General features: G+C 33.2%; 2 protein-coding genes across 2 annotated transcripts; both read left to right on the plus strand.

Annotated features, from left to right (window-relative positions):
• Positions 1–3,112: 3,112 nt before the first annotated feature.
• On the plus strand, positions 3,113–10,782 carry LOC133782070 (partner of Y14 and mago). Its single transcript, XM_062221232.1, has 4 exons — positions 3,113–3,448; positions 3,630–3,782; positions 9,565–9,810; positions 10,421–10,782. The coding sequence occupies exons 1-4, from the start codon at positions 3,248–3,250 to the stop codon at positions 10,562–10,564; spliced, it is 744 nt and encodes a 247-aa protein (XP_062077216.1). The 5' UTR covers positions 3,113–3,247; the 3' UTR covers positions 10,565–10,782.
• Positions 10,783–12,502: 1,720 nt separating this feature from the next.
• Positions 12,503–15,822, plus strand: LOC133784978 (LRR receptor-like serine/threonine-protein kinase EFR). Its single transcript, XM_062224240.1, has 3 exons — positions 12,503–15,559; positions 15,672–15,732; positions 15,813–15,822. The coding sequence occupies exons 1-3, from the start codon at positions 12,793–12,795 to the stop codon at positions 15,820–15,822; spliced, it is 2,838 nt and encodes a 945-aa protein (XP_062080224.1). The 5' UTR covers positions 12,503–12,792.
• Positions 15,823–24,647: the final 8,825 nt, after the last annotated feature.

Here is a 24,647-nt window from a genome sequence, read left to right on the forward strand (position 1 = left end):
CAAGCATACAACAAAGGTAAATGGCATGCGATGGCCCAACGAAGGCAATATACAAGCAACATATAGACCATAATGAAGCATGCACACAAAATTATGGACAAATATTATTTTATTATTATATGACCTTGGTAGGACAATGGAGTACACAACTTAAGCCTCTATCAGCTGGTGGTCATGCTGCTTCACTAAATCACTAGGCCATCTCCCTCTAAGAAGCACTACAACGTACAAAGGGTTTACTAGGAACATATATGATTTTTTCCTGGGAGATATATGAACAAAATAATAATTACATAAATTGTCGATCCCCTTCCGGCGAGGTTGCTTGTGTAAGACTTTGTTAGGAAAATATGTATTTGCCTCAATGGATAAGGTAAGAATATTACAACTCTATATAACATAATATTACAAATAAATAATTATTGATTAAATAAAGTTACAACTCTATAACTGAAAATACAAATACACAAAGAAAAGGAAAGAAGAAGGAGAAGAAGAGAATAGTGAAGATACAACTCTAAGCAAAAGATTACAAGTAAAGTAAAAGTGTTTGAAACAAAAGAAAGAAAGATTACAACTCTAAACAAAAGTTACAAGTAAATAGAATAAGAGAATAAGAAGAAAAGCAATAGTATAAAATGTAAGAACAGAAACAAAATTAAATTGTAACGACCCAAAATCACTAAGATGGCTTAAGGGCCTTAATTAGTGTGCCGGGAGGGCATAAGTGGCTTATGTGTGTGTGTGTTTATTAATTTAATGCATGATTATATGATAAGCATGCTTGTATGGTTAAATGAATGTAAATATGATTATATGCTATAACTGTGATAACCACATATTCATGTGGGTAAATCTGCAGCATGCGACTTGAGGCGATCCTAAGGAACTAGTTAGCGGGAAAGTCACAACGGGGCTTAATACTTGACTTTGGGCAAGTCAAGGGGTATTTCAGGTCTTGGATGGTTATTTAGGTTGTCGGGTTATGGAAATAAATAATTAGAGATATATTTGAGGTTAGGAAGTCTAGGTGGGAATACTGGGGAATTTTACCATTCTGTCCTCGGGGACGTTACCGGTACCCCGAGCCTCGGGATTGACTTAATTAACTAAGGTTAGACTAAGTAAAATAGAAAACAGTAGAACAAAAACCCAAACCGACCCTTTTTGCTCATTTCTTCCTTTTCTTCTCTCTTTCAAGAAAACTACTGAAACCTAAGGAGATTAAGCTAGAACTCTGTGATTTGAGTTGAAGTTTTGAGGGATTAGCTCAGTCTTAACTAAGGGATTCAACCAGGACTAAGGTAAGAACTGAATCATACTTTTGATCATTAGAATTCTGTGTTTTGGTTGGGTTTTAAAGTGTTTATGGTTTTGAAATTTAAGGATTGAATTGAAGCTGGAAAGCTTGGGTTTTAGCTCAGGAATTGTTAAGGGAGTTGGTTCTGCAGTGGAGGTAAGCTTGAATCTAAGATTTAATGGTTGAATTCTGGTGTCTCATTGTTGGTTTTTGTGTTCTTGAGTTTCTGGGTTTCAGAAATTAAAATGGGATTTTAATGAGTTTTTAAGCTAGGTTTTTGCTGGATTGTATTGCTAGAATCATGTTAGAAGTTTTGTGATCAATGAGTTTTGGAATTAGGGTGCTTTGGGGTGGTTTTGAACAAGATTGGGATGTTAGGAATGGTGGATTTTCTAGGCACGAAGGGCTGGGCCGCAGCTCTGTTCTAAAGTGTCGCGGCCCTGCGAAGCAAAGAAGAGCAAAGGAGGCTCTGTAGTAGGGGAGCGCCGCGGCGCCACAGGGAAGGGCCGCGGCGCGTGTCTGTGGTCAGAGAGGTCTAGCCTCTATTTTAGGGGGCGGAATCGATCCTGAGCACCCTAGGTTAGGTTCCACCCCAAACTGACACCCGAGTGAAAAATTACGTATCTTGCAAGAATTGCATCGAACACCATCGAACCTCCATCGAATTTTTCATGAAAATCTTGATTTTGAAGGCCCCATATAGCTGGCATTGAGCACCATCGAACCACGTCGATTTTCTGTAGATTTCAAAGTTTTAGATTTGAAAAAAATCGCAAAAAAAAAAAAAACTAAAAAATCATGCCCAGATCAGTTCGAAATGCAATATTTTAGTGTTCTAAGAAAGAAATACTTGCTATTACATTGAGTTCTCTTATATTTTACCTTACCTGTGTATTTTTTTTAAGAGAGAGAGTTGAGAGGAATGTGTCGAGGGAGAGAGAGGGAAGGGAGAAGAGGAAGTTGATAAGAAAAATTATGAGAGTAGTATTTTGGGTATTGTCAAAAAATTTGGCATTTTTTTTGAAATAATTAGAAGGGCTAACATTTTTTTATTTATTTAGGAAACCTTATTAAGCATAAAAACTTAAATTTCCCTAAGAAAAATGTACTGTTTAAAAAAGGGTAGTAGCACACCTTCTCCTAGCTACTTCAATCGACATCTATTAGGAAAGTACGCATACATCTTTTGAATTACTTTTTGCTCACACATATCCTAAGAATGTGCACAACACATATCACACCAGCAACCAATTGTTCTTTATGTCAACATTATTGTAAATCTACAAGACATGTCTTATTTTTGTCTCAGAGAGCCAAATTATAGGACGCCCTTTTCCAAATTAATAGGTTCTCCCTTTTCCAAATTAATAGGTTCTCCCTTTTCCAAATTAATTTTAATGTCGCTACATTTTTAATTATAGGACGCCCTATGATACTCAACATTACTTGAGACAATATATTATTATTAGAAATGGTTGAATTTAATTATTTTAATATTTAAAGTTATAATAAGTGATCAATACTCTTAATTTTTTTTTTGATTTTTTTTGTCAATTAGTCTCACTTTATCTAGTTTTGGTGATAAAAACTTTTATCTAAATGAATGTAAACATTTCTTTTATATTTTTAGACATATTTTAATGCAAAAGTGAATAGAAGAAACACAAAAATAAAAGTGAATGGAAGTCACCTACTTATTTATATATCTGTTTATGAAAATTAGCCTCCAAAGAGTATTGTCATTATTTGCATGTGAAAATGAAAATAATACAACTTTGCTTAATTCGAAAATAAAAATAAAAGAGAATAAAATAAATTAAGACCGAAAATGAAAGATTGGAAGGTTTTTTTCTTCTTCACTGCAAATTTCGACATTGGAGAATGGAGAAGCTGTAGAAGTAGTACAAACTCACGCAGTAGTACCATCACCACCTCGATTCTTCAAACATGGCAGCCACTAACAATGGCGGAGGAGGAGAAGACCAGGAATTGAATAGATTGACTGAGCTCAGTAAAACCCTAAAGCAAGGAGAGAGACTTCTCGCGCCAACTCGGAGACCCGATGGTACTCTTCGCAAACCCATTCGGATTAGGGCTGGCTATGTCCCTCAAGATGAAGTTGCCATTTACCAATCCAAAGGCTCTTTGGTACGAGATTCATGCCTTCTCTTATTTCTTGTTTGGTTACTTGGGAAATCAATAAAAGAAATCTATTTTTATGTAACGATTCATCATGGATTTCTTATCTTAGTAGTTTTACTGGTTTGTGGTTCGCATAAAAGCTTAGGAAATTTGATGAAGTTAGTTTTGTCTTTCTACAATGGTGCAGTTGAAAAAGGAGATGTCATCACATGACGGGCCTCCTGGTTATGATCCGCCAGCGGCTGCAGTCACGGCCACGGCCACAGCCACAGCCACGGATACGAAGCCGAAGACTAAGTCTGTAAAGAGGAACGAGAGAAAGAAGGAGAAGCGGATACAGGTATGCTGCTCTTTTTTCCTCTTGCTTTGCCTTATCATTTTTTTGCTTGGGATAAGTCGTTGATTGGGGAATGTCATTGTCTGCTGAGCATGCTTTCAATACTGAGCATCAGTTTGTATGGTTGTGTGCGTTCATAGAAATTATCCTTTGGAAGTTTTAGATCGATTTATGTTTGAGGCTGAAATCTTAGTGCTAATCTGTCTCATCATTATAGAAAGATGATTGACCGTTAATATGAAGAATTTGTAAGGCTTTTAGAAAGAAAAATTATTAAAAACTCATAGCATGAATATCTTATAGGTCAATTTATTTAAGGGTTCAAGTTGCAACAACATGTCGTAATATATGGCATACTTGCTATTTTCTGGACGCTTTGGTTAGAAAGGAACAGAAGAATTTTTTAGGATAAGGAAGTTGCAGAGAAGGTTAAATTCTGGGTTGCAATATGGGTTTATAAAGTTAATGGCTTCAAGGGTTTATCTTTCCTTGATCTCAGCAGAGATTGAGGAAGTTTTTTGTACTAAAGTTTAAGACTTTATTTAAATTTCTGCTGTTTATTTTGTACATTGCTGCATTTGGCTATTCTGAGATTTTTTGATCTTACATATAAGTTTCTTTTTCAAAAAAATAAAATAAATAATAATAATAACATGGACATACTTCCTTAACGGTAATTTAGGTCTCCCTCTAAGGAATGGTCAATTAGCAAGAAGAGTCATTCAACCATTGAATCTTACATTAATCCTCTTGCTAATATTTCTGTTTTGTTCTTATTTTCTCTGATCACTTTATTTCTTGATGATTTCACATTATTTATATAACTGCAGTGGGAATTAGATTCAATTTTGTACTTGAACTTCCTTATGTTCTTTGCCAACAATGTCAACCATTATTTATTAGTATATGAAAGGTAGACCCTTTGGTGGTTCTTTGATGAATTGACAATTGAGTTCAATAGTAAAGGTTTTTTTGACGAATTTAGTTGTATTGTAAAATTGTCACGGAAGTTTCACATGGCAAGGGATTCTTGGGGTATGAAGTCACCTAGAGAAAGTTTGGTTTAAGGGATGATAATTAGGATATGGATTAGGCAGCAAGAACAAGATTCAGATGTCTAGAAATACATCGCTAAACTCTTCCCTATGCAGCAGCCAGCAGCTTTATTAATTATGTAGAGTTGAAGATTGGACTTGCTGATAATTCTGTCTACTGTTTTAGGTTTAACCTTTCGAGGAATGGGATATTGGATCATTTATAAATTATATCTATCGATTCCTTCTCCTAGATTAGATTATTGAGGGTAGTCCAGATTGAATATTACCTAGATGGGATTCAGGAGCTGTATTGTGGTATTATGCAGAAAAAAAGACTTGAACCTCAACATCCTCTCTCTGAAGCGTGGCACACCATAGAATTGCCCTATCAACGTACAGTTTTGTTACCTTGACAGGCCTCCCGCTTTATACTCAACTATTTTAAGATGAACACCTTATGTTCAACTCCAAAATTCTTATCTAAATGTTTTTAGGTAAAGGACGCCATAACCATGAAAGAACAATTGTAGAGAGATAGAGAGCTCATGATGAGCAGTGAGAAGCTCTCTAACCATTTTGCCTTTTTTTTTTCTTTTTGAAAGAGGCTTTTGCTGCAGTACCCTCGATGCTAACAATAACTCTGCCTGGATGATATGGGTGTAGTAAAAGCCATTCTCTTCACACTAGGTCAAATCATTATATGAGAAGATGGTTGCAATGGTGAGATGAGAAACCTGGAAACCCTAAAGCTTGTAACCAGATCTCATTTTCAGAAGTTACAGTAGATGGGCCAAAAGAAGATGGCATTGAAGCCTTTTGCTGCTTTAAATTATGATTGTAGACATAGAAGTTATGTTCACTGACATCAAGCATTATTAGCTTTCTCATTTTTCAATTTAGTTGATAAATACTTTATATATATAAATATATATATATATATATAAATAAATATAGAGATGTAAAGAAACATGGAAAGAGGAATTGTTAGATTCCTCATTTTTATGTTGGGTTTGAGATGTTTTATGATGTTTGAATGTTCCATAGTGGTTTGTTTGAGACTGCTTATTAATTCTAGTGTTATGTTTAAGATTTATAATTTTTTATTGTTATTCCTTTGCTACTTCTTTCTGATTTTTAATAGAAAGTTTGAGGTTTACGCCTTGCCTTACGAAAAAAATGTGTCTTGCTGCTAGCCTTTTTAAACATTACTTTTGTTATCTTATTGTTGATTTCCCCTTTGTAAACCTTCATTACACTTTGGTATGTGTTGATGGAGGTTTATCAATAGGTAATTAAGTTGGATTAATGAGTAAATAATAAAATCCAGGAACTAACACAAACCCTTTTAGCTTGGTTCAGTCCAAGTTTGGCCTAGTCCACAATTATCTTATTGAGAGGGAATTCTCTATAGTAATAGTTCATCAAGAAGAATCTCCCTTTACAAATAGTGCTCAAGTCCCTACTCATATGGGAGAGCAAGTTAGATATTTACCTAACTTTAGAAAGTAGAAGTGATATCTGGTCTGGTATATAGCTTAAGCCCCTATTGTGTTGGTCGTTGTATGTAGCTAAGTGGTATGCTTGTATGATTATTGTATTATACAACAACCCCTCGATTTTAACACATTGTTAACATGTTGAAACCTTTCTTTGTCAAAGATGTCGATCATGAAAATCAATGCATACAAGCATTTTATTTGCATCTTATCATTAAATTTTTTAGTATATGTGTTCTAGCATTGGAAGATTGTGATTGCTATGTATAGAGCTTATGCTTTTTGGAACACTTTGAGACTAAGTTCACGCATTGGGAACTCGTTGAGATGAAGTTCACACTTTGAGAGTTCACGCTCTCTCATGAGAACTTTGAGAATAAATTTATACTTTTTGGGAGCTCGTGCTCTCGCATGAGGGGCATGTTAAGATGAAGTTTGTGCATTGGGAACTCATTGAGTTGAATCTCACACTTTGGAGCTTGTGCTCGCCCATGAGGAGCTTGCTTGAGAAAGAGTTTGCTTTTTTGGGAACTCATGCTCAGACATGAAGAGGACATTAAGATGAAATTCGCGTAGTGGGAACAGTTTGAGCTCTAGCTCGCACTTTGGGAGCTCATTGAGATAAAACTCGCACTTTAGGAGCTCGTGCTCTCCCATGAGGAGCATGTTTGTGAAAAAAATTTCTTTTTTGGGAACTCGTGCTCTCACATGAGCACGTTAAGATGGAGTTTGTGCATTGGTAGCTCATTGAGATGAATCTGTGCTTTGGGAGCTCTTTAAGATGATGTTTGCACTTTAGGAGCTTGTGCTCACGCATGAAGAGCTCGTGCTTGCGCAAGGGGAGCTCATGCTCGTGCAAGAAGAGCTTGTGCTTGCACATGAGGAGCTCTTGCTTTCATTTAAGGCTAGACTAGTGCTTCTTTTATTATTCATTTGGAGGATTCCCTTCATTACTTGGAGTTGCTTGTTAAGACAAGGGAGTTCTCCTCACGTCACGTGATATGGGACTTGAGAGCTTTGGCTGCTCCCACAGGGTGTGCAATAGGTGATTTCTCATCTTCCAAGCCATCTTTTATGCGAGTTGCTTGTGTGGGGTAGCAGCAATAGTTGACACTAATTCTTATCTTTTTAATGTGGTTCAATGTAAGTTTGGCTATCTTACTGAGAGAGAATTTTCAAAAACAATAGTACATCAAGATAAACATCCCCTTTTTACAAATAGTGCACGAGCCCCTCTTTATAAGGGAGAGCAAGTGAGATGTTTATCTGAATTTAGAAACTAGAAGTGACGTTTGGTTAGGTTGCACTCTTGTGACATCTGATCTAGTCGCAATCTTTTGACATCTGGTTTGATCACACTCCTATGAGAGTGACATTTGATGTGGTTGCACCGGAGCTTATGGTCATGTAGGAGAGCTCGTGGTCATGTAGGAAGAGCTTGCTAGTCCTCATGCTCAGATGATTATTTTATCATACAACAGTATGGAAACCACATCCCAGGTCACAAAATGCATATTTGAACCATCATTTCTTCCACCACTTCTATTATATGTCAGTTATCACAGAATGGGCGTTGGTTCTTGCTATTATATATGACATTGTCAGCTTTCTTGAAGACTACTGTGATGGTGTTTGACTATCTCAGTGTATGAGAATTTATGGGCTGCAATATACCTTGAATATGGTCTTATTAATGGAGCTTTTTTAATTTCTCATCATATTGTGTGTATTTGTGTGGTTTTGTTCTATTATTAGTTTTATGACTTATCTAGCGAGTGATTTGGTTTGCCAAATGTAGAGTCATAGCCAACACTGCATGTGTGTACTAGATTCCAGCTTTCTTGCCACTGAATTTGTAGTTATATTTCTAATAAGCCATATTAGAAGTTTTTGCAGGGTACAACTACCTGAGTTGGTCTTATTTATGATTTGCCTGACCAGGTTGATTTTTAAAGTGTACCACCCTTGCAATATTCTTGCTTTTCATTGTTATTTCCATAAAAGGAAATGATGTAATCAAAATTTAAGGGCCCAGGAAAATTTTGAGCTTCTACGAAATCAAGGAAGTGGATCAGGGGACCACATTCTTCCATTTTTCTTTACATTTTGTCTATGATTATTTGCTTTTGGTGTCATGAAATATTGAAATGAAGAAAACTCTAGAATGCTATTAAAGGAAGTATATTTTGAATTATAACAAGAATGTAACTATCTGAATATTTCCCCACATCTAAATATCATAATGTCACTTTTCTCTTTGTTTTCTTCCTCGGAGGTTGCTGAAATTTCTCAATTTCTTGGAAATATTCTTCATTTTCATAGTCTGAAATCCTGTAGCTTAATTCAGAGTTCTTCGCTAGTGACTACAGTAAAATGGCTTGCTTGGCTGATAACAAGATTTAAGTCGACCATGAGCTAGATAAGTACTTGTCTTTATTATGCTTTACCCCTCTTGATCAATTGTTTGCAAAGGTGATGGGAAAAACTGACAATTTACTTACACTGCCATTATTTTTATCTTTGTAGCTCATACTGTCGAAATAAGGTCATCTAGTTTGGACTACTCATTTGAATTCCTTCACTTAATTGAAAGTTCTTAGGGGTGGATGAAGGACAAGTGCTAAAATTTGATAGGACTGTTTTATCTTTCCATGCATGTTAGTCATTTAACTCATAGTTTGGAATAGAACTCCATTATTTTCTTATAATAAATTTCATGATGAACCCTGTTTGAAGGAAGGTTTATGTGGCATAATTATATGATTTAAAAAAATTGGCAGAATGCTGTGTACTTCTAATCAGTTTCAATTTCATGTGCTATTTGGTTTCCTTTTGTGGCTTATGTAGACATCTTAGCCACCTTAGTACTTATTCAAGAATGAAGTGTGCTATTCTCTTTTGCACCTTAAATATATTCAGTCATTTTGGTCAATTACTTTTAGTTGGAGTGTAATGCAAATTGCAGGATGCTCCTTACAAATTATTTGGATGGTTGATCGTGAACATATATGTTTATTAAAAAAGGAAAATACGAGGCTTCATTAATTAAAAACAAAGTTCCAAAACTAACAGCCTTCTTCAGTAATTAGTTTCAACTTCAACTACTTTTAACTTGCTATCTCTAGCTTCAACAACTTGTGTATTTTTCCAAAAAGAAAAAAAGTTAACTATGTGCAAACACCATTGTGGTTATTAGTGGTACTATATTTCTTCAAGCTTTTTCTGTTTTCACCTTGTTTTGTCTGTCTGCAGGCTGCTCTTGAAAAAGAGAAGAGCTCGGAGCAAAATGAAGTTGAGGAAACTAATAAGGAAGAATCAGTACCTCTTAAAAATATTGGTCGTGGTTTGGAATCTGCCAAGTCATTGACATCTCAAATGAATGAGCTAGCTGTTTCCACAAATACCTCCGAAGTTACTCCTCACTTGGACTCAATAGACTCAAATTCAGGAGATCCCATCCAAGATATTGATAAAAGAATTCGAGCTCTCAAAAAGAAGGTATAAATAATTTATATAACCTAAGAAAGTTCATGGTATGCGATAAATATATAGCGTATACTTTATTTTCCCAAATGTTTTAATTGTAAAAAGTATCTCTAATAATTTTGGAGAAGTCTTTTGAAAGCTCTGGGACAATTGAGAGTTGAGACCTCTAAAGGATACATTATAATAAACTATCATTTTGTGAGTTACTGAGTTGTCTGAATTTATTGATTTTCTCGTAAACTTCCATTTCAAATTTGTGAGAACCTGCTTTAATGGCACCACTATAGACACCCTAATGGTTTTATGTAGTTTTGTTTCATTTTAAATGATTTAGTTGGGAGAGAACTCTAGAAATAGGTTTTACCTTTTGCTTTCTGGAAAGGTTTGCCCTTTTCAAACTATAGCTTCCTTTCGATTTAAGAATTATATCTTGGACAAGAATATATGTAAGCTCTTTTTTATTTTTTATTTACTTTAATTTCCGTTTTATTGATTTATTTTGCTTCTTGCATTCTCCATGAATTATATTGTAAAATCTTAAGTTTGTGTATCGACATTAGAATTGTCAACAGTAGTAACTTGATTTGAGTAGTAAGTTTGTTTTTGTTGTATCTAAATGCAGATTCGACTTACTGAAGCTCAAAAACAGAAAATTGCAGAGCAGGACATGAAGCCAGAACAGTTAGACAAGTTTTCAAAGCTTGAAGGTTGGTGTCAGGAACTAAAGCTTTTAGAGGATAGAAAAGCTGAACTTACTTCATCTTGAATTAGGTTGTGTTAGATAAAGCTTGAAATAACCATGTAGTTTTCTTTTCATCTCCTTTTTAGATTATGGCTTTGTTTTTGGGAAAAGGGCAAAAAAAAAAAAGTTTCGTTTTTCTTTTGTGAAAAGAAAGTTCATGTATTCATGCTTCATTTTAATTTATGCGTTATACATTTTCATGACTACGTGGGTTCAATTCAAATTTAAGACCTGTTTCCCTACTTATAGAGCTATAAGATTATATATCTGCTCACACACATATTTATAGATATACATATACAGTTTTGCATGGATTCTTTTTCTTTTTAGGAGTTATTGGCATTCTTCTGAATTTTTCTCGAATAGGCAAAATGGTCCTTGAATTATTATTCTTTGCAATTAGGTTCTTGGATTTCATTATATTTGCAAAATTTTGGGGAAATCGTATTGTTTTTTGAGGGGGTATGTTCGCTAAATTGATGGTACATTCAATGACAATACTATAATTTTGCAACAAATTCAATGGGAAAGGATTTAAAGTTGTTACAAATATAACAATGCATGGTGAATTGTTAATTTTATAAAGGATTTTTGACACTATTGCCCCCTAAGTTAATTGTAATTTGTCGATTTGGTCTTTTGAGAATTATTTTTTTGGCAATTTGCTGAGTTTGTGAAACCATAGCAATTGACCCCAGATTCTTAAATGTCGTTAGAATTTGGATGGAAATGGTCACATGACAAATTAAAGGGCAAAATTATCTTTTTTTACACATGTTCATCAATTTGAACTATTCATCTTCCTTCTCAACAAGTCTGAGGAAAAAAAATAAAGAGATCCATCTAAAAAAGTTATTTATTTTCTATCATTATTTTGACTTGTTCACGTACAATTCCATTAAAAATCATCATTTTTATGATAAAATTTGGTACAATTCATTGAACATACATAATTTTTTATTTAAGTGTCTGATTGAGGGGAATTTTTTTGAATTTGGGTATTGTTTTAATATAATATTTACACTTTTGGATGTGTAATATACACATTTGGGAAGTTAAAATATCCCAATTTTTTCGAATTTAGGTATGTTTTTAAGTTTTAAACTTTCAAAATATGTGTATACATATCTCAAATGTGTAGATCTCGAAAAAAAAAATACTCAAACTAAAAAAAATAATCTCAAAATGACATTTGAGTGAAAAGTTAATTGCATCGAGTTTATCATTAGAATCATGATTTTCATGCCCCATTAAGTTGAGCATCGAGTTTTATGCAAATTATAACGATTTAAATATGAAAAAATCGCAAAAAAACTAAAAATTATGTCCAGATTTGTTCAAAATGTATAAATTAGTGTTTTAATTGAATTTTTTGTATGTTTAAGTTTTAAATCATCACAAACTTCCATGGTATTATTATTATTATTATTTTTAGTCTATAGATAACTTAAGAGTGAGGTGAAGAGAAACTAAGGGGAAGAGAGAGAGGAGAATACTTAGAAAAAAATGGATGAAAGTAGGTGGTGATGGTGGTTGCCCATAGACATGGAGAAAATGGAGGAGAGAGACGAGAAAGATTAGCATCAAATGATAAGTGTACAACATAGGCTACTTTTTTTAATAAGGCCCCTCCACTATGCATATAAATTCAATTTTTCCTATAACAAATGCTGACAGTAAGAGTAACATAGAAATTAACTTTGAAAATTTTGCGTTGGGATTCCTAAATTTTAAGAGAGATTTTTTCATGATGTGATTTATTACGAATTTAATTCAAAAGTAATCTCCTTTTAAAATTAAAAATAATTATATAATGCCCCTCAAATTTTGGAACATGTCTTTGTCATTGATTATGATTTGTTCTTTTTCATTTATTGGTATGGAAACAGAAATGTATTGTGGTAATACTTTAGCCTCGTGTAACTAGTTAAAAAAAAAAAGCATTATAAGTTCAAACTTTTAGTTGAAATAATTGACACCTTAACTGACTTTTGCTAACCCACCCATCTTCTAAACTTGAAAGGACTTTAGAGGCAAAAGTTCTAATCCAAACCTAATAAAATATACAAAAAAAAAAAAACTATTTACAATGAATAATAAAATCCATAATTTTTTATGGATGCAAAATTGGTCATTATACTATTAGATAGACAGAGAATTGGACAGGGTAATCTTTCTAGATATTTATATATTTTGTCAAAGAAGCAAGTGTTGAAATTTATACCAGGGATGTTGAAAATGCTAAAGTTTAGATGTTCACATGTACTATGGCTAATTTAAAGTTTAGATCGATGTTCATATATACACAACCTCTATTAACTAAAGCTAATTTATTAGACAAAGCTGCTTCCAATAAACCTTATTCTCATCCCAAAATGAAAGTTATATCCATATTTATCTATTGTTCTTATATTTCTCTCATCTATTGTTTCGTTCTTGGCCAAAATGAGTCGGACAAGCTTGCTTTACTAGCCATCAAGAATCAGCTAGTCAGTGATCCTTTTGGAGTCACAAGCTCTTGGAATGAGTCTCTGCATTTTTGCATGTGGCAAGGAGTTTCATGCAAACATCAACGGGTGACACAATTGAACTTGCCTTCATCGAGTCTGGTAGGGCACATACCTTCCTCCATTGGCAACCTTAGTTTTCTTCAAGTTCTTGATATTTCAAACAACAGTTTCCATGGAGAAATACCAGAACAAATTGGCCACTTGCTTCAGTTGAGAGTAATAGCATTGGAAAACAACTCGTTAAGTGGTCAAATACCAACTAGTTTATCAAACTGTTCCAACTTGAGAACTCTAGACTTGAGTTACAACAATTTCATGAGTGGGATTCCCTTCCAATTTGGATTTCTCACTAAGTTGGAGCAACTTCGCATCAAGAACAGTAATTTAAAAGGAATCATTCACCCACATATTGGAAATATTTCAACTCTTCTTGAAGTTTCCTTGAGGTCCAATAAGTTAGAGGGAGATATTCCTGAATCACTAGGCCAATTGAAGAAGTTAACTATCCTTAGTATTGGGGATAATATGCTTTCAGGTACCATTCCAAAGTCTATCTTTAATCTTTCACATCTTAATTTGTTATCTCTTTGTAAAAATAAATCTCAAGGAAGCTTTCCTCATAACATAGTTCTCACTCTCCCAAATATCCAGTACTTTAATGTGTGGGAAAACCAATTTAGTGGATCAATTCCGGTTTCATTCTCTAACACTTCAAAACTCTTGGTATTTGATATTAGCAACAACAAATTCTTTGGAGGGGTTCCAAATATTTTTAGAAATCAGGAAAAACTTTGGTTTCTATGGATAGCTGGTAATGATCTTGGATCTAGTGGAATCAATGACCTGAACTTTCTCACCGATTTAGCCAATTGTAGTAACCTTAAAAGGCTTAACCTTTCAAATTGTAACTTTGGTGGAGTGTTGCCCAGTTCCTTAGGAAACCTCTCAGCTAAACTTGAATCTCTATCAATGGCAGGAAATCAGATATCAGGAAATCAGATATCAGGAACTATTCCACCTGATATTGGAAATTTAGTAAGCTTAAATGAGTTGCTTATGTATGACAATAAGCTCAAAGGAGCTCTTCCTGAAACCATTGGTAAGCTTCACAAGTTAGAAAGAGTGCATTTGCATGCTAATGAATTCTATGGAGAAATTCCTTTTTCCATAGGCAATCTCAGTCGGTTGAGCGAGCTTCGGTTATATGAGAACAATGTTCATGGAAGCATCCCTTCTAGTCTTGAAAACTGCAACAGCTTGCTGTGGTTGGACCTTTCCAGTAATTCCTTCAATGGTGCCATTCCCCCAAATGTTATTGGATTATCCTCTTTGTCAAAGTTCCTAAATCTGTCTAGAAACTATTTGTGTGGTTCTTTACCTTGGGAAGTTGGTAACTTGAAAAATCTTGTTGAGTTAGATGTTTCCAATAATAATTTGTCTGGTGATATTCCTAGCAGCCTTGGGGATTGCACAATCTTACAAAGACTTTATATGGATCATAACAAGTTTGAAGGAGCTCTTCCAGAAACTTTGTACTCATTGAAAGGTATTGAAGAAATAGATTTAGCATACAATAAGCTTTCTGGACATCTCTCAAAAGACTTGGCTAAGTTATCTTCCTTGTCAAAACTGAACCTTTCTTTCAATGATCTAGAGGGTGAGATTCCAACAGGAGGTGTTTTTAGTAATTTCAGTGAAATTTCAATTGTTGGTAATGACAAGCTTTGTGGGGGTGTACCTGAGTTACAATCAAGAGTATGCTTTAGAAAGCACAACTTGTCCTTTGAAGCCAAGTTGACAATTTGTATAGTTTGTGTCCTAGTAGTATGTCTACTAGTATACGCTGTAATCTACTATTTTCTTAGGAAGTCAAAAAGGAAAGCTTTAAAATCTTGTGAGAGAGATCCAGTCATAAATATTTCATATGGGGAGCTCCTTAAAGCAACTAGTGGTTTCTCTCCAAACAATATGATTGAACAAGGTGGTTTTGGTTCTGTCTACAAAGGAATCCTTGGACCACATAAAAAACTTGTTGCTGTGAAAGTATTCAACCTTGCAAACAGACAAGCTACCAAGAGTTTCATGACCGAGTGCGAAATTCTAAGAAGTGTCAGGCACCGAAATCTTGTGAAGATTATTGATGGTTGCTCGGGTGTTGATTACCAAGGTAATGATTTCAAGGCTCTCATATATGAATTCATGCCAAATGGGAGTTTGGAAGATTGGCTGCATTCTGTTCCAGCAAGAAATTTAGAAGAGCAAGAGAAGAGTTTGAACTTGTCTCAAAGCTTAAATGTAGTGATCGATGTGGCATCCGCCTTGGATTATCTTCATAACCATAACCAATCACAGATTGTACATTGTGATCTGAAACCAAGTAACATTCTTCTTGACCAAAATATGACTGCCCATGTAAGTGATTTTGGTTTGTCAAGGATTATTATTGAAGGCAGTTCTCAGAATCAGACTTCCATTGGAATAAAGGGTACTATTGGATATGCAGCTCCAGGTAAATGTTTCAATTTTTTTCTTTGCTCACTTATTCAATCACATTACGATGATACTCGATTACTTTTGAACCACAATTCTTACTATTGAAAAATCTGATTTCCAATTTGTAGAATATGGCATGGGAAGCAAGGTGACAACTCAAGGAGATGTATACAGTTTTGGTATCCTCTTGTTGGAGATCTTCACAGGGAAAAGACCCACATATGCAGGCTTTGAAGACCAATTGAATTTGAATCAATACGTCAAATCAGCTTTACCTGAAAGAGTGATGGAAGTAGTTGATCATGGTCTCGTTTGTCGCGAAGAAGAGGAAAGAGCTACTAGTAGCAGCAGCACACTGGTCCAAACAAGTAAAGGAAAAGTAGATGAATTATTAGTTTCTATACTCAAAGTTGGAGTCATTTGCTCGGAGGTATCTCCAAGGAAAAGGATACAAATCAGTGATGCTCTTAACAAACTGCATGAACTTAGAAACTTGCTCCTTAAAGATGAGCGGTAGAGGATTAATGCATTACAACAGAGGTAGTTCCATATCCTCCATAAGAATTCAAGATCAATAAAGTTTTTTCAGCCTAAAATAAACATCTAACTGGCTTACGTTATCTGATTGATGATCTAGTTTCATGATTTTGCAGCCTTAGAGGAGCAGCCACAGTGGGAGCAGAGCAGACTTGCAGACTGGAAAAACAAGACACATGGGCCATGGCTGTTGTAACATGGACATTGGTACTTGTGAACAAGATTATCTTCCACAAACATGGGATGAAATGAAGATTGAAAAGCAATGTGGGAGAATATCTTGCACAGGAGAAAAGGTGACCATGGTAAATGACAGCCATCACAAAAAACTTGACTGCTCTCTGTATGACATTTTATCGAATACGTTGTGTGCGACTTCACAATGTGAATGAAACCTCGTATCTTACAAAACAAAGACACCTGTTTACAAAAATAAATTAAAGGGAAGCACTCCTCCTTACATAGGGAATATTTCACAACTTTCTCTACTTAATATGAGATCAAACAACTTGGGAAAGATGTTCTATAACCAATGCGCCGGATGAAAAACTTCATTACGAAGACGAATTATATAAAATCAGCACAATATATTTTTATTTATTTTTTTAAGTTGAGAAAAAGAACAATATATAATAGGAAAATGCCTATCAGACAGAGTAGGATTGTTTTCTAACTTAAAAACCAACTTATGCCAACTGGGTAAACCTTTTCCTGGATAAGGGTATTGTGCTTCTTATATTTATCCAATGGGACTTTATTTCCAATGTAGGAATAACATTTTCCTGCTATATAGATTGTGAGTTTGGTTTAGTGTTGCCTGAATGTGCAAGTAAACTAATTTTTATTCATTCAAGTGTGTTCAGTGATAATTACTTGTTGTGGTTCAATGAATCATTGCTTTTGTTTGGCAGAGTTAATGAACTAATCTCAATTCTGAAAATGTTATGATTAGTAGGCAAAAATAGAATGATGCAAGACTATTTTCATTGTAAGATTGTGATTAGTGAATGGCATAAGAATATATTATGTATCTTGTAGTACTCATAAGACATAGCCTTTGGATTAGTGTTCTTAAAACTAGATTGCATAAGAATATATTTAATTAGGGAGATATGTACACAGAACAGAACACTTAATTTAGCCAAAAAAAAAGTTACATTTACACGATAACACGAAAAAAGTTTCATTTATACAGTTTGAGATTTATACAGTTTTAAAACTAAATCCTTTTTTCTAATTTTTTTTAAAAAAATATTCAATGTAATAAAGTATTAAATTTTTTTAAATTGAAACTAAGAATTTAAAAAGTTTATTTGATTAAATTTTAATTATTTAATTCAAATTTTTTTAAAGTGAATAAAATTTTATATATAAATATATATTATTCAATTAATTGCTAGAAAAATTAAAATAAATAATTTCTTATTAAAAAAAACTAAATGATAAAATAATAAAAATGTATAGTAATATCTTATGTCACTATTACATATATGTTTGGATAACAAAATAAATAATTAATAAAAGAAATAAAAGAATAAAAAAAATGTATATTTATGTCTTATATAACTATTAATATATGTTTGGATATCAAAATACATTAAGTGACAAAATAAATAATTAATAAAAGAAAGAAAAGAATAAATTTAGACAAATAAATATTTTTTTGTTATAGTTTTGAAAACATAATTGATATAGTAATTCAAATACTTTAATATGAAATTTTAAAATATGTGATGAGAAATTATTATTGCTCATTTATTTATTTTATTTTTATTTTCAATTTATTTACCTTATTTAGATGACTTTATTAATTTTTTTGGGATATTAGCGGCATAAATACCTAAGTTCATGTTTTTGTTGCACTTAAATACCTAACTTATTTTTTTGACGGCATAAATACCTAACGTTTATTTTTTGTTGCAACCGTTACATTTTCCCGTTAAGTGAAAAATACCAAACTTTTTAAAAATGGATATTGACGGCATAAATACCTAAGTTTATATAACTGTCGCACTTAAATACTTAACTTTAATTTTTGTAGCATAAATAATAAAAAAAAGTTTAGTTTTAAAAAAGAAAATATTCTATTATTTATGCTACAAATATTAAAAGTTAGGTATTTAAGTGCAACAATTACATAAACTTATGTATTTATGCCATCAATATCCCTAATTATAAAGTTTGGTATTTGCCTATTAACGGAAAAAAGTAACAGTTGTAACAAAAAAATAAATAGATATTTGCGGAGAAAGTACCTAAATTATTGTGTTTGTAGCACTTAAGTACCTAAATTATTTTTTTGGCAACGAAAGTACATTCCGTCCATGTTTTGTTGCATTTTAGTGTAGCTACTTGTTTCGACGTTAAGTTTTCCACCATGACGTGAAATTTACTTATAACTTGAGTACTTTCGCTGCAAATATCTCTTAAATTTGGTACTTTTGCCACAAATATCCCTTTAATTTGGTACTTTTGCTGCAAATATTCATTTAATTTGGTACTTTCGCCTACATGTCACAATTGAATTTAACAGTGAGAATTGAAAGTTGTACTAAATTGTACCAAAACATGAACGAAATGTACTTTCGCCGTTAAAAAAAAAACTTAGGTACTTAAGTGCTACAAACATAATAAATTGGGTACCTTCACTGCAAAGATCTCAAAAATAAACGTTAGGTGTTTATACAGTCAAAAAAATAAGTTAGACATTTAAGTGCAACAGAAGCATTAACTTAGGTATTTATGCTGTCAATATCTCTTTTTCTTAATCTATTTACTTTACTTAGAATACTTTAAAATTACGGTGTTAGAAAATAATAAAAAAAAAGTGTTAAAACTAACGAAAACTAACAATTTCCGTTACACTCACATTTATAATATATAAATTTGTGGTTTTGTGGTGCATTTGGTGAGTGATGCAATCGGTGAGTGCAACTCATGAGTTGTTTTAGGAATGGAGAGGCCTTGTTTGGAGTTGACTGTGTTATATTATTTCATATAATATAATATTAGATTAAATAATGTGACAAAATGTGATCTGTCACACAAATGTGATTTGTCACTCCTTGTAACATATTATTGAGAGTCACAAAATTGGACATATGTGTGTGCCAAAATGTGACATATTTTGGAGTTACAAAATTAGTTACAAATTTGTAACTCCTAAATATTACCCAATAATGTGTATATTATATGTTACACATTTGAGATTGGATTTCACAAAGTCATGATGATATATGATTGTTGGAGACATGTTTTTAACTCTCAATAGGTGTTTGGAGGTTACAAAATCATGTGGGAAAAGATTTGGAACGTTTTGGAAAAATCACATTTTTGGCTGAAAAAATGCTGTGGCAGCGGCCACTATCTTTCCCTGGCCGCGGCCTGGGGGACAGAGGCCAGTGGCCGCGACCACTGATGATCCTGGCCGCGGCCAGTGAGGCTGACAGCCTATGTGAATTTTCAGTTTTTTCCAAATTGAACGGTTCTAACATCCCAAATAGCTCTCAAATCTCCATTTTAATTCCATAAATATCCAATTAAACATTGGTAACAGCCATGGAGGTTGGTGGAATTTGAAATTCAAAGGGGTATCTCAAACTCTATAAATAGGAGCCTAATGCTCACTTGTAAGACACACCATTTTTTCATCCACAAAGCACTTGGCTGAAAAATACACCTTGAGGCTTGATTATTCCAGAGAGCTATTTCCTTTAGAGATCCCTTAGTGCTTAGAGAATAGGGGAAATAAGCTTTTGGACAAAGGTTTTGAACCTTGTTCAAGTTGGTGATCCCCACTACTCTACACTTTGGTTGAGTGTGAGTTTGTGTTTTCCATTGATCTTTTCATTCTGTTGTTCTTCTTGTATTATTAGTGTATTGAGTTTGTAATCCTCTTCTCTTATTTCTATTTACTTGTATTTTGAGCAATTGAGTTGTAATATTTATTTAATCAATTACCTTGTCTATTGTATTTTTTGCATAGAGTTGTATTTGGTTTTCCATATTTCCATTGAGCAATAATATATATTCTCTAACAGACTGTATCCTCACTACTACAAAATACCCTTTACGGGTCACCTTTTTAGGACACGCATCTAAATGTAAGCCTTAAAAAATGTCTCTAAAGTTTTTAGGACTCGCAATGACTATCCTAATAAAATATGCAGGTCCTAAAAAAACCTGAAGAGGAAATTTGAATTGGGATTCTAATGGTGAAATTTAGGAGCACACTTTGGGTGTGCCCTTAAAAATGTTAATAATTAAAGTTATTAAAATAGCTACACTAAAAAAAGTTATTAAAATAATTTTGAAAAAGCCTTTCTTACCTAGGGCACCTATTACTCACTTTCTCTCTCTATCTTCTCTTCACTATTCTCTTTTCTGAGTTCTCTCTTCAGGTCGGCTGCTCTTCCTCTTCCCTCTCACACCCACAAGTCACAGCTCACATCCTCTGCCTCACCACCAGCTCACCTCACAGGTCACGACAACCTGCAATCCTCTCTCTCTCAATCACTCTCTCAGAGTTAGGTGTCGGCACTCTAAGGCTCTCTCTGTGTCATCCCCTCCCAGGCAACACTCTCTCCCTATGTTGTCCAGTCTGAGTCTGAAAGCTTCACACATGCTCACTGCTCATAGAGGTATAAGTCCAAATATCTTGGTTTATCTTGTTTGTTTTTTATCTATTGATTGCTTTTGTGTTATGTTTTTTTTTGTAAATCTATCATCTGTGTATGTTTATAACTCTATTGTTTTATTTTGATTAAGTTTTCAGTTTTGCATCTTTTGGATGGATTGAGTTTTGTCAAATCTCAAATGTTGGTTACTTGGATTTATATATAGATATAGATTTGTATTCCAATTCTTTTGTTTCTGTTAGATATTTTGAATTGGTGATGTTATTTACTTATTCTTGTGGTTGAGCTTTATGACTTGTGAACATTAATTTGGATTAGATTTGGTGGGTGAGAAAATTATCATATCAATTTTCATTAATTTCAGTTGCTTGGAAGTTATCTCTGCTTAGTGCTCACGGTGGGTTTGTTTTTGTTTCAATAATTTCTTAAAAATAATTATTTCCATTGCTGCAGAGACATTTTTCTTTGATTGTTTTGATTTGTCACACTAATAGGATTCTTGTTATATATATGTCGTGGTCTTAGCCTAGGAATCTTGGAACTTTTAAATCATCATGTTTCATTCTTCATATGTGCCTTTTTCACTAGCTTAGTACTTGATTGCAGTATGTATATAAATATATTTAAAATTTAATTCCTTGTAGGCCAAGTGTTTTGGTTTGTGATCTTCTGAATATTTTTGTTGCAGTCTTACATGGATTAAGAAACTAGAGGGATAATGGCAGTATATGCCACTGGACAGCTAAGAAGAACTTCTGAGATTATATTTATTGCAATCTGATGCTTTTTGTTGTGGGGACAAGCTTCACACACACTTCTCATACACTATTTGGTTTGTCCTTTTATAAATAATGTAAAATTAAAACAATTTTAGAGTGACATTATTTGTAAGATCCATCAATAGAGTATCAGATTGAAATATTTAGATTGTTATTAGGACTTATAGTTGGTTTGAGTTTTTTTATGTATTTGTTTTTATTTTTATTTTTATTGATAAATGTTGAAAGATGTTATAAGCTAGCTTATAATACATGTTAATGAAATATTTAAATTTCTTTTAATTTTTTTTGGCGTTTTTTAGTATTTTCTTTTAATATATTTTGGACACTCAAAGGGATATATTTTTTAAATTAAAATGAAAATTATAGCTGTATTTTTTTTAATAAAAATTACTTTTAAGGGCATGCAAAGAGAGTCCTAAAAACTTAATTTAAAGATACTTAACTAGATTTTTTAGGACATGTATTGCGAGTCCTAAAAACTTACTTAAAGGCACTCAACGAGATTTTTTAGGACTTGCATTGCGAGGCCTAAAAAGCCTCCTCTCAAATAGAGGACTCGCGCGCCGCAAATCCTAAATTTTTTTTTAGGGAAAGCCTTTTTTGTAGTAGTGTCTTTGGGCGAACTGTCATACACGAGTTGCCGATTATGGCTTTAATGGAGAGAAGAATAATTGAGCTATTTATATTAGATTTGATATACAATACGAGGAAGGTTAGGAGTAAAGTCAAAATATGACATAAATGAAAAATATTTGTAAGGCACCAAAATAATTGTGGTACATATATTACCAATATAAAATGTATAATAATTACTTCTTCAAGTTTGCAAATGATATTAAGTGAATTCGTTTTGTTTAGGTGTATAAATATTTAGTAAAACATCTCTATAGTAATAATGTTGGCACCAATATATTTTATTACTATGAGAAGGTTATAACTTAATATAGTTATGTCTATAAAATATTGTAGATATACACATTTAAATCTAAATTGAATAATATTTGATAAAACATGCCAAATTCAATGTATAATCATTGATAAACAAAAATGACATAAATGTATAATTACAATGTACATATCTATATAATGTTGAAAATACACAAAGTTATTTTAGAAGTCTAAATTGATAATTAATTTTATCATATTTTTTTAGTATGTATAAGATAGCATATATATAAATATATTTAACATTAAGATAATTATTAATATATAGAGGCATATTTTCTAAAGGCGAGATCAATAAATATTATAACTTATTACAATGTGGAGTTTATTCCTATTTATAACTGGTCCTAAGTTAGGATTAATGCTTTTTAAGACTATAAGAGTGTTATTCCAATATAGAGTAACACTTTATGGAGGTTTTACTGTATATTGGGTTTGTATATAATTTTTTGTTGCTCTGATACTATTAAGGTGTTCCTGCTATAAATTAGTTAGACAAACTATCAAATTAATAAACCCAACAATTTCTCACAAGGATTTGTACGACTTACACTCCAAACTGCATGACTTATGATCATAAATGATAGATTGCCAGATTAATTAACTCGAATGTTAGTTTAGTAATTTATAACAGTAGTTGCCTTCAGATATGATCCATAATGCATACTATCTCTACTTCAGAAATCTATGAAGGAAGGATTTAGAAAAACATTTTTGTTAATAAACACCTTGATATTTTATTGCTTCGTAATTCTCCGCCTTACACAAAGAGAGATGATGGCCTTATATAGCCATGTACTCAAGTACACAAACTTAACCCACCATAGTCAAAACCAACCATAGTTGGGACCAGATAAGGGATAAAAATTCCCTGAACAAAGTGAAAGGCTAAACAACAAAAGCATAAAGTAAAGCATACAAGATAAGGGATAAGATTCCCCGACCAAAGCAAAAGGCTGAACGACATAATATTTATTTAAACAATTATTTCATGGCTGGCCTCGTAGTTATAATTATATGTTGGATCCTCGTGGAGTGGGTTCCATCCTGTCGGTTATTCTTCATCTTGATCACTGCCAGCTGGAGGGCAGGCCTCATAGTCTGTATATGGCATATCCCATTCTTTTCCTGTGTACTGGAAAAGATAAGGATCTTGCATATCTGTAGTGTCGACATGTGGGTCTTGAGAATCTTCAAAGTAATTACTTTTTTGCAAAATTACCCTTTCAGTGTCGGTCACTTTGTATAGTGACATATATTTTTGCTCTAAAGTTTCTTTGAGCTTGGTGGCCTGATTTATTTCATTTTCTGCAATGTAGAAGGCTTCAAGGGTCCTTGTTATCTTGCAAGTATAGTCAGAATGGAACGTTTTACAAGGAGCATCTTCTTCTGGCTTGGGCCATAACTCAGAAGGTATAGTCTGATTTTTCTCAAACAAACTTTTTTGGATGTCTATGTATTCTTGGCCCCCAAGACCACATAGTGGCTCTTCTTTTGACCCACAGACTTTGAATGTTTGATTGATAACTATATTCTATTATGCATCAAGTTTGGCATTAAGACTAAGAAAGATAACAATATAACAATTCATTAGGCTGGCAACATGTGGGTCTAGTGGGTAGATAAAAGTAGGCCTGTCATTTTGGACCTTTTCCATTTTCCCAATGGAGCAACCAAGACCGAATGTCCATTTGGCATTGGTAAGACGGTTTGAACCTTTCTTAGTCCAGGAATGATTTTATTGATGTGTCCAAGACCATAGTTTGTACCTTGACATCTATTGTAAAAACACTGGCCAAATACCAGAAAAAGCAAGCTACTGGTTTTGGTGTACAGATAGTGTCTCGAAGAGGTAGGATTTGAACAAATGGATACTTTGGATGGATTCCAAAGTCATTTTGTATAGAAGGTCCGAGTTTGGAAATCATAATATTATGAAGAAAGATTGCTCTGTGAGTTGCTCTTTCTTTGGCTGATTTGTGGGACTTCTTGTTGGGAATAATGCCCTTAAAGCAATTGTAGTTGACAAATGTTTTAAATGAAATAAATAATTGAATTGAATTATTATATATATATACTATGTCCGATATTATACGATAATATTAAGTGAATATCAGAAAATTTCAAAGTTTATCTATGTGGTCTTAATCTCATATTGGTATGGGAGGATCTTGTTTAAGATAATAAACTTAAATAGTCCGTA

Source organism: Humulus lupulus, chromosome 6 (assembly GCF_963169125.1).
Source record: "Humulus lupulus chromosome 6, drHumLupu1.1, whole genome shotgun sequence".
Taxonomy (NCBI): Eukaryota; Viridiplantae; Streptophyta; class Magnoliopsida; order Rosales; family Cannabaceae; genus Humulus; species Humulus lupulus.

Bases quoted from the DNA above. Each gene is read 5' to 3' on its own strand.
- LOC133782070 (XM_062221232.1), top strand. From the start codon at position 3,248: ATGGCAGCCACTAACAATGGCGGAGGAGGAGAAGACCAGGAATTGAAT. The intron at 3,783-9,564 runs GTATGCTGCTCT...GTCTGTCTGCAG, and splicing joins AGAAGGAGAAGCGGATACAG to GCTGCTCTTGAAAAAGAGAA. The intron at 9,811-10,420 runs GTATAAATAATT...ATCTAAATGCAG, and splicing joins TTCGAGCTCTCAAAAAGAAG to ATTCGACTTACTGAAGCTCA.
- LOC133784978 (XM_062224240.1), top strand. From the start codon at position 12,793: ATGTTCACATGTACTATGGCTAATTTAAAGTTTAGATCGATGTTCATA. The intron at 15,560-15,671 runs GTAAATGTTTCA...TCCAATTTGTAG, and splicing joins TATTGGATATGCAGCTCCAG to AATATGGCATGGGAAGCAAG.